Below are 13,305 nucleotides of genomic sequence, written 5' to 3' on the forward strand. Positions count from 1 at the left end.
CCAGTCACTCAAGTGAGACTGCCAGGCCTGGAGTTTCCAGGCTCATCCTTCTTGTTCTGGAAAACTGGGACGTCAACCAGCTTCCAGTCAACTGGGACCTATCTGGATTCCCAAGTTCATTCCAAAATCGTTGAGAAACGTTTCATGACATCAGCCAGCTCTTTGAGTATTCTCAGATGAATTCCATTGGGCCCTACAGACTTACAGAGAACTTGACCATTGTCACAGCTGCTGTACTCCAGCTCAGGGCACCGGGACCCCTTAATCCATCACTGGCATTGAGGACAGAGGCAAAGAAAGCATTAAATATCTCTGCCATGTATGCCCATATCCCTGTTTGTGAGGTGACCATCCTCATCCTGTAACAGGATGATGTTATTTCTCCACTGTCTTTTGCTATTAATGCATTTTAAGCCCCTCTTTTTCTTGTCCCCCTCAATTGTGGTCAGCTTCAACTCCAGCTGAGCTTCAGCCTGACAGATTTTCTCCCTGCATTGGTGAGCAGCATCTCTGTTCCTCCCACGTCACCTGACCTTGCTTCTGCCAAGCCTACCGCTTCCTTTTTTGCTCTACCTTCCAAAGAAGATTCCTGCTCAGCCAAGCCATCTTCTGCCTCACCTGCTTGACTTCTGACATTTGGGAATTGTCTCCTCCTGTGTCCTTAGAAGATAGTGCTTAAAATGTGACCAGCATTTACACATCTCAGCACCTGTGGAAGCATTTTCCCAGGGTACCTTGCTCACTAACTCCCTGAGCGGTCTGAAGTCTGCTGTTCTCACATCCAGAGTTGAGGTTTTGCTGGTGCTTTTCCTTCTGTCAGAGATTTTAAGCCTGATTGCTTCATGGTCACTGTGGTAAAGATGGCCACCAATCTCCTCTTCACTAACACAACCCTCTCTGTTCAGCAAGCAACAAATCAAGGACAGCATTCTTTCCTAGCCAGCTCTCTTAGTATCTGTATGAAGTGGTCATCCAGGTGTTCTACAAATCTTCTGGACCTGTTTGTGCCAGCTGTGTGGTTCCCAGCTAACGTCCACCAAGTTGAAATCCCCCGTAAGAGCAAGGGCAGTTGATTGAGGTGTCTCTTAGTTCCTCAAAGAGTAATTCACAGCATCATTGTCCTGGATGGTCTACAGCAGACTCCCATGATGACATCTGGATTATTTGCCCCTTACCCTGAAGCCCGCAATTGTGACATTGACAGCTGTGAGCTCCATACATTCCAGCCCTTCGGTGAGCAAAAAGATAATACATGTGTGACCTTCCTGAAAATGTTTACACCAGTGGTGAATGCAGCCTTTGCAGAAGGGTATTTTCTGTAGCTCTCTCTATTAATAAGGTTAAAAAAAGTGCACTGAAGTTTCATGGTTATGCTTCCAGCAATGTCTCTCATGTGAGAACTTTTGAAATGGCACAGTTGGAAAAGATAAAAAGCATGAGCCCCAGAGGTAGTCAGAATGAGATAATCACTGCATGGCAGAAAAAAAAAAATCCATCACTTGAGTGGTTGTGAAGAACAAATTGAAGCTTCTCCCCTTAACCTACAGCTTGGTGGCTGACATTTGTGTTCTGGGAACAGGGAGGATGCTTTGAATTGAGTTTGGAAAAAGAGACAGTAATAGCCTTTTCAATTAGTTTGCCCATAAGCAGAAATAATCAACCCACCAGATTTAGAACAAGCTGCCTCTTCATTTTTCTTTTCTGTTTTTTGTTTGTTTGTTTGTTTGTTTGTTTAAGCTATCCATCTCAGAGCAATCACTACTGCAATGTACTTTGATTCTGGTATGGATCCTGCTGAAGATCTGCGCATCCTCCAGATTCCCTAGAAATAGTGAAAAAAATAACAGAATCGTAGAATCATTAAGGTTGGAAAAGACTTCTAATATAATTGAGTCCAACCTTAACCATAACTAGGCCATGGCACTAAGCGCCACATCCAGTTCCTTCCTGGCCACCTGGGCACTGCTGGCTCATGTTCAGCTGCTGTCACCAGCACCCCCAGGTCCTTTTCCTGAGGGCAGCTTTGCAGCCACTCTGCCCCAGCCTGTGGCACTGCCTGGGGTTGCTGTGACCCAAGGGCAGGACCCAGCACTGGCCTTGTTGAACCTCACACCACTGGGCTTGGGCCATGATCCAGCCTGCCCAGATCCCTCTGCAGAGCCTCCCTGCCCTCCAGCACATCAATGCTCCCACCCAGCTTGGTGTCATCTGCAAACTGACTGAGGGGACACTCAGTCCCCCCCATCCAGGTCATTGATGAAGGTATTAAACAGAACTGGCCCCAGTACTGAGCCCTGGGAACACCACTGGCCACCTGCTGGATGTAACTCCATGCACCACCAATTTCTGGGCCCAACCAGAACCTGGCCCAGCCAGGTTTTTACCCAGAACACCTCTCCAAACCATGGGCTGACAGCTTCTCCTGGAGAATGCTGTGGGAGTCCCTATCAAAGGCACTGAAGTCGAGCTAGATGATGTCCATAGCCTTTCCCTTATCCACTAGGTGGGTCACCCTGACAAAGGAGGAGATCAAGCTGCTTAAGCTGAACCTGCCTTTCACAAACCTCTGCTGATGGAGCCTGATCCCCTGGTTGTCCTGGACATGCTGTGTAATGGCACTCAAGACAATCTGCTCCATAAACCTCCACAGCACTGAGGTCAGACTCACAGGTCTGTAGTTCCCCTGATCTTTGACCCTTCTTGAAGATGGGCATCATACTGGCCAACCTCCAGTATGAATGATTTTCCAGTAATGACTCAAAATGACTATGACTTAAATCTTTACTATCACACAAAAATAGGATAGAAGATGGCATGAAGAAACTGAACAAAAATTTACATTAAGTGAAGTGATACAGCAGTGGAAATTGGTCTCGTAAGGTTTTCTAAAGCAGAAGTAAAATGTTCTTGCCTTGGTAAGACTGCCTCTTATACAGATGAAATTAACTGCCAAGTTTTAAATACCTATTTACTTCTGAGTGCTTAAGTGCACTGACATGGAACACTTACCATCTTTTGTTCATCTGCAGATTGTCAGACATGCTCAGCTTCACTGCTTTCTTCCTTGACCATAGGAATGGCTCAAATAAACTTTTAGAAGTGCAGGAGCACTGACATGTCCCTAGGGTTATACCATCAGACAACAGCATTAATAGAAACAAGGCGTCCTGGTCTCAGAAAAAGTGAAATTCAAAGTGAATCGTCAGACAATGCCTTCTTCCTCCTTCTTCTCTTTCTCATTACATGTTACAGTGACAAAGGAGATGGGAAGTAATGCTGCACAACTGAGCACTAACGTCTTTAAGTCCGTAAGGCACTCAAGTACATACAAAATTTATTCCAATGGAAGGTGACAGAGAAAATAGAAGCTATGCTGGAAGCCCAAGGGGAGAATGCACATAACAGAGACTAGTACTGTAAAATAGGAGTATAAACCATAATACAAATAATATACGTGAACACAAATTCACCTTTACCAGAAGCCATGTCTGTTTCAGAGAAAAAAAATTTACATTAAACATGTAGTAGTTTTCTTTCACTTGCAATGAATTAATGTTTTAGTATTGGGTCCTCTTGCGATTTTATTTTTATGTCTTGGATTGAGAATAGCTGACATGAAGTTTGTATTTGCAGGTGGCAGATGATGCAATACAGAGCTTTAACCCTTTATGTCACCAAAAGACACAAATTAATGAAACATCAGTGTATGCCACCACAACAATGGATTGTGCATGAAAACATGACACTGAATACCAAAGAACAAACCCAGCAAGCAGCTACCTAAATTGGAAATTGTCATGAAAATGGTCCTTGTCTTGTGTATATATCTTCAATACAACTTTTCCGGTCCCTCTGAAAACATAATCACATTGCAGTAATTTGTTGATTCAAGCTGTTTTGACAGCAACTTGGCATGCAGGGGAAGAAAACAGAAGCTGTCACCATCTAATTGGATAAGAATTTTGTTCTTACTGTGTCTGCTGTGGTCACAAATATAACAGGGAAGGAAAAACACCATACAGATTGAAATACAAGCTCTTTATAATAAAGACAGGAGAATACGTAACAGTGTCTGATCAAGGTGCAGACTTCAACATGTTCTTCAGCATACCCATCGCTGTGTGAATGTAGAGCCAAAAATATGGTAAACACTGCCACACTGACAATCCTCATCAAGCTAATGGAGTGACAAAGACTAGCATCTGGAAAGCAGGAGTGACTTCTGCATGAGAAAGAAGTAATGGTATGTCTGCACCAACCTGCTCTCACTTGAGCCCTTGGCTTTTAAGGGGAAATAAGAGAGTGATGCACCATCTTCCAGTTAACGTTTGCTTTATACCATGTTTGAATAACTGTTGAATAAAATACACTTTCTGACTTTCCTCACGGAGAATAGGCAGGCTGCCTCTGGATAATCCTTCATGGCATTTTCATTTCAATGTAATTAACAAAGTTATCCCCTGTACAAACATGGCCCTTGCTGTTTAATCAATCATACGGCTGCAGAGTCCTAAAGTTCTGTCCCCACTGAATGGAATGTTCAGTTTCATCAAAAGAGAATTAGGTAAATACTGACTGGTGACTTGTTTCACACCCTTTGCTTATTGCTTTTTTCTCACCTACCTTCTACACCTTTTTTCAGTACAGAAAGATTAGGGATGACTGACTCCTCAAATGATACACAAGTCAACTACAAAGAGTCAAAACTGTGTATCCCTCACCTCTTTGCCTACCCTGAACCTACTTCCTCTTCTTTCTTAAGGTCAAAACAACCACATAAACTACTTTCGCTAGCTCCTTTTGTGAACCCATGTTTCAGAATACACCTGAAGTCCCTATTCAAAAACTATAGGAATTTTAAATATTTCAGAGATTTTTCAGAGGATGAACAGAGAGGAAAGCAAGACACCAGCCTAAAAATCCATTTATAAAAAACTAACTTTGTTTTTAATATTCTGTGTCCTCTTTTCTAGTCTAGACTATGTGTTTGGTAAACCTGATCATCCAAGCATTCATGAAAAAGTGACAGTAGGTTGGGCATTATTAACAGAGCTATTAATGCTTAGATAGTTGACAGGGCTGGGCATGTATCAACAGCTCAATAACTGCACACAACTTTGAGGCTTACCACAGCATCAGCTGTGCCTTTGTCTCAGTGTGCACAGAGGCTGTGGCAGCATTTGCTGTGACTTTATGCCTCCAAAATTACTGAGTTGCAAGCTTCATTCATGAGCTGAGGGAGTGAAAGAAACTTTGCACTGAAGACCAGACACATTTAAGGAAGAAGCCATTTATCTCAACGAGTAAAAAAATTCTGTATTTTCTTTGTTTCTTTCAGAAGATGTGAGGGTAAAAGGAATATTATTAATAGCATATGAAATGTATAAAAGATGTTAAATGTTTTTCATCTGGCCCACTTACACTGCTGCCTACTTCCCAGGAGATACCAATGCATCAAGAAAGCATCTTGCTATCTACTGCACTTTGCTAATCTTCGTCAGAGCCCAAGTGACACTATTTCCAATTTTATTACACTGTTTTTGAAATTACAGCAGGAAATGAGCTAAAGTTCCTCAGTACGGACTGTAGCATTGTGCTTTTTTTCTGTGTACAGTCCAAAAGGTATTTCAAGTGTATTGCTAGTCACTTTGTACTAGAGAGGGAATTCTGTAAAAGAGAAAATAGTTCCATCTTAAACACAGACATATGTACCTTAAGTTGTCTCCTTTTTTGGTACACAATTTGGAAAGTTACACATGACAACCATTTTTCCAATACCTTTCTTTTTCATAATGTGCTAAGATTGCCAGGAAAACAACTCATCTTGAAAAATACAGTAAATTCATACAGAGAAACAGCAAGATAACTATTAAAATTCTACTCTGGTAGAAATGAACTCAAATCCTAAGCAAAATAACAGGACCAACTGCAGTGGAAGCGTAAGCATGGCTTACATCCTAAATCTACCTTACTTTAATGCTGAAAAATAATTGCAGGTCTTTTGGGGGTTTTCTGAAACTCAGAGAGGAAACTGAAAATACTTTGAAATTACTTAAACATGATAAAAGAACCAGCAGCTAGGAATTTAATTGTATTTCTTCATGCAAACTGCTATCATATGACTTACAGTTATTGACCAAACCCAAAGCTACTTTCAATTTCAACAGAAATGTTGTATCTTCTTAGTTAATTTTTATTATCCAGCTAAATGCTCATCTGCAAATAATGAGTTCTTGAAAAATAAATGAAATTGGGTCACTGCAAAGTCATCAGAGACTCTGGGGATGGGTAATGTGATACTGTGCCTTTTATATCCAAGTTGGCAGTTAAAATCCAGTACAGGCCAGCAGTGACTGGAGCTTATTGCCACGTGCTTTGTGTCATGTGTAACAGGTTAGTAGACTTGGTTCATTTTGCAGTGAAAAAATAACTTTTCTCTATGGTCTGGAGAAACTGTCACAGAAAACTAAACTATCCTGCATCACAGAAGGACTACTGGCAGGCACCTCTGGAGGTCATGTGGTCCAATCCCTCTGCTCAAGAAGGGCATGTCCAAGTGCCTTTTAATAATCTCCAAAGGTGACTTCAGAAGCTCTCTGGAGAATTTGTTCCAGGGCTCAGTCACCTTCATAATAAAAGTTTCACAATATTCATAGGGACTGCCCGTGTTTCAGTGTGTGCCCATTGTCTCTTGGTCCTGTCCTGAAAAGATCCTGGCTTTGCCTTCTTTCACCTTCCCTTTCCCAACACTAATTCACATCAGCAAGGTGCCTTTGAGCCTACTCTTATTCATGCAGAACAGCGCCAGCTTTCTCAGACTCCCTGTATGTCATATGCTCCAGGTCCTTTAACTGTGTCAGTGGCCCTTTGCTGGACTTTCTCCAGTATGTCCATGTCTTCTCTTCAACTGGAGTCCACTGCTGGCCACAGCACTGCAGATATATCTCACCAGTGCTGAGCTAAGGGCAAGTTTCACCTCTCTGGACCTCATGGCAACACTCCTCCTGATACAGTCCAGGATACCTTCTTTGCCTAAATAATGCATTGTTGGCTCAAGTTCAACTTGGTGTCCACCAGGACTTTTTTCTTTGCAATGCTGCTTCAGACACTGGTATCATCAATGTGAGTCTCTGATAACCTCTCTGTGAAATACTGTGTCTTCCATTCAGATGGGGCACACACTAGGAATAAGACGTGTGAAATTCTTCGAGCTAAACAAAGCTCTCTTCTCTCAGTGCAGGGCTAATATAAACAAATGGGCACCAGTCCAACTTACTGATCACTTTTCAAATGAGCTACAAAAATCTGAGGCAGTTAACATACTACAAGGCAGTATGATGAGATTTATTGCAGACACACTCTCAGAAGTTCACGGAACAAAGAAATGTTCTGTTTACAAAGAGGCTTCTAGGCTTGTACATTTTTTACACAATATATGTTCAAATCTAAGTTTTGATTTTGCAGAGCAGTACTGCTAACTGCAAATATATAGTTCAAATGTTTACACTTCCACAACTTACTGCATCACCACTGTGATACCTCAAGATAAGACTCTAAATAAACTGATTTATGGGTGGGCTGGCTGCCTGCAGAACTAATTGTATTCATGCCCACTAAGGCATATGGACATACATTTCCTGAAAGACAAAAAAAAAGTTTATTGCTTTATCACTTCAATTGTAATTAAGTAATTAATTATGCTTTTATTTCAAGGTATCAGTCTACTACTTCAATTTTATTATTCTTTAACATGTATTGCCTATCTTCTCTCTTCATCTCAGAAGATATTTCTATGATATTTGAATTCTACATCCAGGAAGGACCAAAGCGGACCTCTCCACAGGAGACACTCCTGCCCTCTCGTTGCTCCTATAAAAGTATTTTTGTGGAACTTGTAACAAAAGACTGCATCTATTGAACTGAATTATCTCTATATTAGGAAAACAACAACACCACAGTTTTCAAAATTACTGGAATTTTATTTGCCTCAGGCTTATGACTTGCAACCAAAGACATTGTGCAAAGAAAGCAAAGATTAAGTACACTTTAGGGAAAAGGTGATAATCCACATTGGTAACATAAAAGATCAGTCTGATGAAAGAAGCCATACATTACACTATATAGATTGCAATATTCAATAGCATTTTAAAACCAACTTCTTTAATAGAGAAAAAAAAAGTTAAGCAAAGTTTACAGTAGACATAAATTTGATACAATTCAAAAAGCCTTTTTTGGAAGATCATCAAGCATAAAGTGGAAAAACTTATATGGGGCAAGGTGTATGAAAGCTAACTACTGAACATTTATAAGCTATTAAACAAAGTCGCATATATGTACCACAGTGTAAAAAACCAATACAGGACAAATAAAAAATTTGAAAACTGCCTGATGAAAAATAAAATAACCAGTGGCTTTTAATGACTTCTCCTGGTTATCAATGCTACAAAAGACTTTTTTTTTGTTGCCTTTCTGATGCCACTGAAAAAAACCTTATCAAATGATGAAACCAGGCACAATCAAACCATTACCAAGTCAAAATCAGCCGATAGAAATATACTATCAACCCACATTTCCCCTCAAAAGGTTTCTTTGTTGTTTTTTGAGGCCCATTTGGTCACAATATGTTACATTTTTTTGCCTTTTTTACACCATGATATCATATGTTTGTCTGGCACTATCCTAAAGCTAATTTATAGAGAATGAGAATACAGAAACAACCCGATGTCTATTTGACAAAAAGAATTCACTGGGTGTAAAATAAGAGAAAAGAGAAGAGAAGGGGAAGGGGTCAGTTCTGCCAAGAAAATAAACCCTATGGATCACTCATCATCACTTCCGCTTGCTTCCGACTGGTCCTAGAGGTAAGAGACACAAGACAAGTCAGAAATTCTTTCCAGCTATTCTGTGGAATTTGTTAAAGAAGGAAAAATAAAAGGAAGTATGAAGAAGAAATATGACAATTAAGCTGACAAATCAAGATAGCCTGAAGAAAGGTACTGTGTTATTTACTATTTCTTTTTCATGAAATTTCATCTAATTGCTGTAGACTTCTTTAGAGAGGGAAGACAGAGAATCAGGAAACACCAGCTCTTTCTTTCTATCCAGACATATAGAAACAACTGGGAAGACATCTACTTTCATTTGTTGCAATAATAGAAGCACCCGCTAAAAAAAAGGTAAAAAATAATCAAGCTGTAAGTTTTTCATTTGTGGACAAAAGTGAACAGACCATGAGACTTAAAGGTTCAATGAATGTAGGAACAGCTCGAAGAAGTAAGATCCAAACTTCTTAGACTTCTTGTCTTCCAGCACTGGGACCAGATCTCATAAGCACACTAAGATACAGTTAACACCCCCACCCAATTCTCCCAGGATGATCACTACAAGTTAAATATGTGCTTAAGCATGAATAGTTGAGAATTCTGACAGCAAGCAGGACAGGGCAGAGACGCAATCACTGCAACCACTTCCACAGTCTCACTGAACAAAACTTACATTTTCATCTTGATCCTCATCACTATCATCATCACTCACGACAGGCTTGGCTTTTGCTCTGCTTTGCCTCTTCTTGCCTTTTCCTTTTTCCCGACCTTTTTCATCCTTCTTATTTAACTTGATTTTGACTTTCACTGATTTTGCTGCAAAAAGTTCAACAGCGTACATTAATGTAACATGCACTTATTAGCTTTAAATGCTGTCTTTTATTCACAGAAATTCACCTCTGGCAGCGGCCTGTAAAGGCATTCCCCTCTGACTTTACATGGACTGTGGAAAGCAAGAGGTATTTGCTTTTATTTCTCGTTTTTAGTAGTTTTAACAATAATATATATTAAGCTATAAAGACTAACTTTAAGCTAACCATATGCATCCATACACCAATGTATGGTGTGCACAGGTAGTGTATGGTCCTGTGAGAAGACATAGATTTAAAAATATTTTCTTCCTTACGACAGAAATGTTTTCGCCTTTGTATAAACAGACGTTTTTTGTATTTTTAAGTACAGAAATGCAATGTGGAGGTTACTGGTGAATTTTGAGTTGATACGTTTCTAAAGAACATGTTATTCTGATTCCAGAGTATCCACTCATTTCCAAATGAGCTACTGGATTTGCATGCTTTAGCACAAAATGTGTGACACACTTGGAAGGGTAGCTCTGGGCTAAGTACTACACCTTCTGCAACCATTGAAAAGGGGTAGCTGGAATTTGGATAGATGTACTGGATGGCACAAAGTGCAATGAAGGAATCCATCCTTTTTCACTTCATCATGTTTCCAAATCTGCAGGGACTTAATGAGCATTCTGAAACAATCAGAGGTTCACTTAGTCCTTGTCACACTGAAAAGTGTTTTCAACATCATCTCGTTCTTAACCATGTGATGAACTTTGTACATCACATCATGCTTGAAGGTTGACCACTTGCCAATACAGCATGAACTAGCCCTGAAGGGCTTATAAACAATTATGACCACCCACAAAGCACCTCTATGATTTGTTTCTAGATTAAGAATAGTTTAAATAGAAGTAAAAAAGAATGCCCAGTTGAAAGACCAAAACAATGTTACACTCAAGCAATCTTATACTTCCACCAATGGAAAATAGAACCTTATAATCAGTCTCCATGCAGAAGCAGCAAAACCTGCTCTTCCATCCCCAGATCTATTTCCTTGTCAGTATCTAGCAGGGGACTCACATTCTGATTCCGATTCTTCTTCTTCATCTTCTTCTTCATCATCATTGCTTTCATCCTCACTTTCTTCTTCTTTGGCTATTTTCTGTCGTGCACTTTTGAACACAGACTGAAGAACAATGGAATCCTCATAGATCTACAGTACAGGTACAAATCTCTGTCAGAACCATGAAGTCAAGCAGAATCAGAAATTCACAGCATAGACCTAAATTTCCAATGAAAGTCTACAGGGTGCATGGCATTTTCAAATATGAAGTAATAATGACTGTTGCATGAATTGTATGAGAAATACCAACATTTATTCTTCATGGTCTAAATGAAGAAATTTGTAAGTAGTGAGCTGCAAACAAACAACTCTTACAATGTATTACATCTAAAATGTTTAGTTAATGTTTTTCTACTAATGTATTACTACTACCATAGGAACTATTGTACATTTTCATCAGATCATAATACCCTTGAAAACCTGCCAAAGGAACAGACTTCAGCAGTAAGCATGTTAATTAAAACATGGGTTATCGTCTGGCAATACAGTTAATAATGACAAATAGCTAACCCTCATTTAATTATCTTTAGTTTTTTTCTGAAATCCAAAGAGGCTACAAGGAAAATAATTTATCTCAAGCAGCTCATCCCTTCCTTTGTCTCAGATCTAAAAAAACTGGAAAAAAATTAGGGCTTGCTCTAAATTGAACATGTGCTCTCAAACATTCTGTAGTATCCAAAGTATCTTGAGTACATCAGATTGTCTCTTTAACCTCCAGCATGAGGGGACTCTCAAGAGTGACTACTTTTGGCTTGAAACACATTTCTTAAACTAACACAGTAAAAATCTCGTTGTGTTGCTGAGTATCTGATTCTTTGTCATCACCTGAACAAGTGACCTTGTGTGGTTTGTTTTGTAAAAAGTCAGAAGACAAGCACTGCACAGTTCAGCACTAAACAATTAAGATTAATTACTAGAAAAGTACAGAGTCAAAGACTGCATTTGATTTTATCATCATCGTCATTATCATCATCATCTAACTTGCCTGTCTGTCATTCCACTCCTTTGTCTAAATGACACACTTTTTTGTATAAAGAGACACTAGATATTTGTGAAAAAGATAATGGAAGTATTTTTGGCTGCCATTATGCAGTCTGTATGCTAAACGTGATAGAAGTGCTCTAATTCTTCGTGGATTCGACAAGCTGAATTAGAAAAAGTTTATTCAGAATACTTAACATGAAATAGCCAATTCCTGTTTTTTTCACTTGACCACCAAGTGCTTTTTTTGAAACACTGCCTTTCACTGTGGATCGTTCCCCATTCTGTGAATTCCTCTGTGCTTTTTGTTTTCAGATGTTTGGCTGCTCTCAATCGTGGTAAAATTTTTATATATCTGTTCTCCATAAAAAATAATCATGAGTGTTTTGAGAAGGCTGCTCTCCTGTCTTATGACATTAGTGAGCTGTAAGACTCCAGAACGTCCTTCCTTAAAGTCAAATAACAATTGACTTTCTCTTACACGTACTTCTTTTCAAGTCAGCTATTGATAGAACCTGCCAAGTTCCTCTTGAGAACTATTTATTTTTCTTATACATAAGCCTAACAAATTCAATTCTTCTTAGGAATGGCTCTTTCAACTAATCTTCTGGTCTTTCTCACAAAAACACTTTTTAAGACAAAAAGAATTAAAGACTTGTACAACATTTTGTTTTTTCAATGCTGGCCACTACATATTTAGGGCATCAATGTGACCCAGACTTTCAAACAGTTTCCCAATGAAATGAAATACAGGGGCTTCAAAAATTATTTTAACAACCTTTATGTGAAATTATTTGTAATATACCTATCTATTTTGATATTCAAAAACACCCATGGGGCTACTTCATGAACAACTGTGCAAATCAAAATTTTATTATTTTAACAGAAACCCAGGTTTCTAAAAAGCAAGCAACAATGACATTAGAACTTCCTTCACAAAGGGAGAAGCAACAACAAAATAACTTCACAACAAATTACAACATTCATGAGAAATCCTCCGTTTGAAGAGACACACAAGCATTTTTAACCCTGTACACATCTGTTTGTCATTTGACTGTTACAACATGAAAGGCTTTACAAAACACTGAGATTCCATTGAGGACAAAAGCCTTAACACTTCAAGTCCTTCTATCCCTGAAAACCCTGAATAAGCTTCCATCTCAGATGGAACTGCTTTGCTCCAAGGAAAAGCAGCACGCACCACACTAACAGAATACTTGTAGTGTTCTGTGTTCTGTGAAGTTGATTGTGTGCTTAAACAACTACCTGAATTAGCCCTTTTGTTATAAGTGCACACACTAATAATCTGATTAACTGAAGTCAATTGGTATGTCAGAGAAAAGGTAGACCAGAAATGTAACAAAGAACACAAGGTATCAAGGAAGTCTGGAAACTGGAAGACTACAGCAGAAGTGTCCTGCAACTCAGGGGAAATCAAAATGAATGGTGTGAGAACTTTACAGGAAAAAAAAAAACCAAAAAGAAAAGGAACTTAGATACACAATATTTTGGCTTTATGGTATAAAAAGTAATATTAGGTCTGTTAATTAATGTTGATTCATTGGAACAGAAAGTAGTACTGCAACAC

General features: G+C 39.1%; 1 protein-coding gene and 1 long non-coding RNA gene across 9 annotated transcripts in view; one reads left to right on the plus strand and one right to left on the minus strand.

Annotated features, from left to right (window-relative positions):
- The window catches only part of LOC148219852 (uncharacterized), a 127,274-nt gene that overhangs the window by 110,418 nt on the left and 3,551 nt on the right, over positions 1-13,305 (plus strand). For 4 of the 6 annotated variants that reach the window (XR_015799368.1, XR_015799373.1, XR_015799370.1 and 1 more), the window contains one exon: positions 3,634-9,781. This is a non-coding gene — a long non-coding RNA (uncharacterized LOC148219852). Of the gene's footprint in view, positions 1-449; positions 1,234-3,633; positions 9,782-13,305 lie in introns of all 6 variants that reach the window. The other 2 variants (XR_015799372.1, XR_015799371.1) reach the window with 2 other exon arrangements.
- Positions 7,959-13,305, minus strand: part of SMARCA2 (SWI/SNF related BAF chromatin remodeling complex subunit ATPase 2) — a 114,380-nt gene continuing 109,033 nt past the window's right edge. For all 3 annotated transcript variants that reach the window (XM_014881000.2, XM_088156229.1, XM_014881087.2), the window contains 3 exons: positions 10,694-10,826; positions 9,496-9,638; positions 7,959-8,855 (listed from right to left, as the gene is read on the minus strand). In XM_014881000.2, coding sequence (XP_014736486.1) covers positions 8,820-8,855; positions 9,496-9,638; positions 10,694-10,826 — 312 coding nt within the window. In that variant the 3' untranslated portion in view covers positions 7,959-8,819. The remainder of the gene's footprint in view (positions 8,856-9,495; positions 9,639-10,693; positions 10,827-13,305) is intronic.

The sequence above is a fragment of the Sturnus vulgaris genome, chromosome Z (genome assembly GCF_052056855.1).
Source record: "Sturnus vulgaris isolate bStuVul1 chromosome Z, bStuVul1.hap1, whole genome shotgun sequence".
Taxonomy (NCBI): Eukaryota; Metazoa; Chordata; class Aves; order Passeriformes; family Sturnidae; genus Sturnus; species Sturnus vulgaris.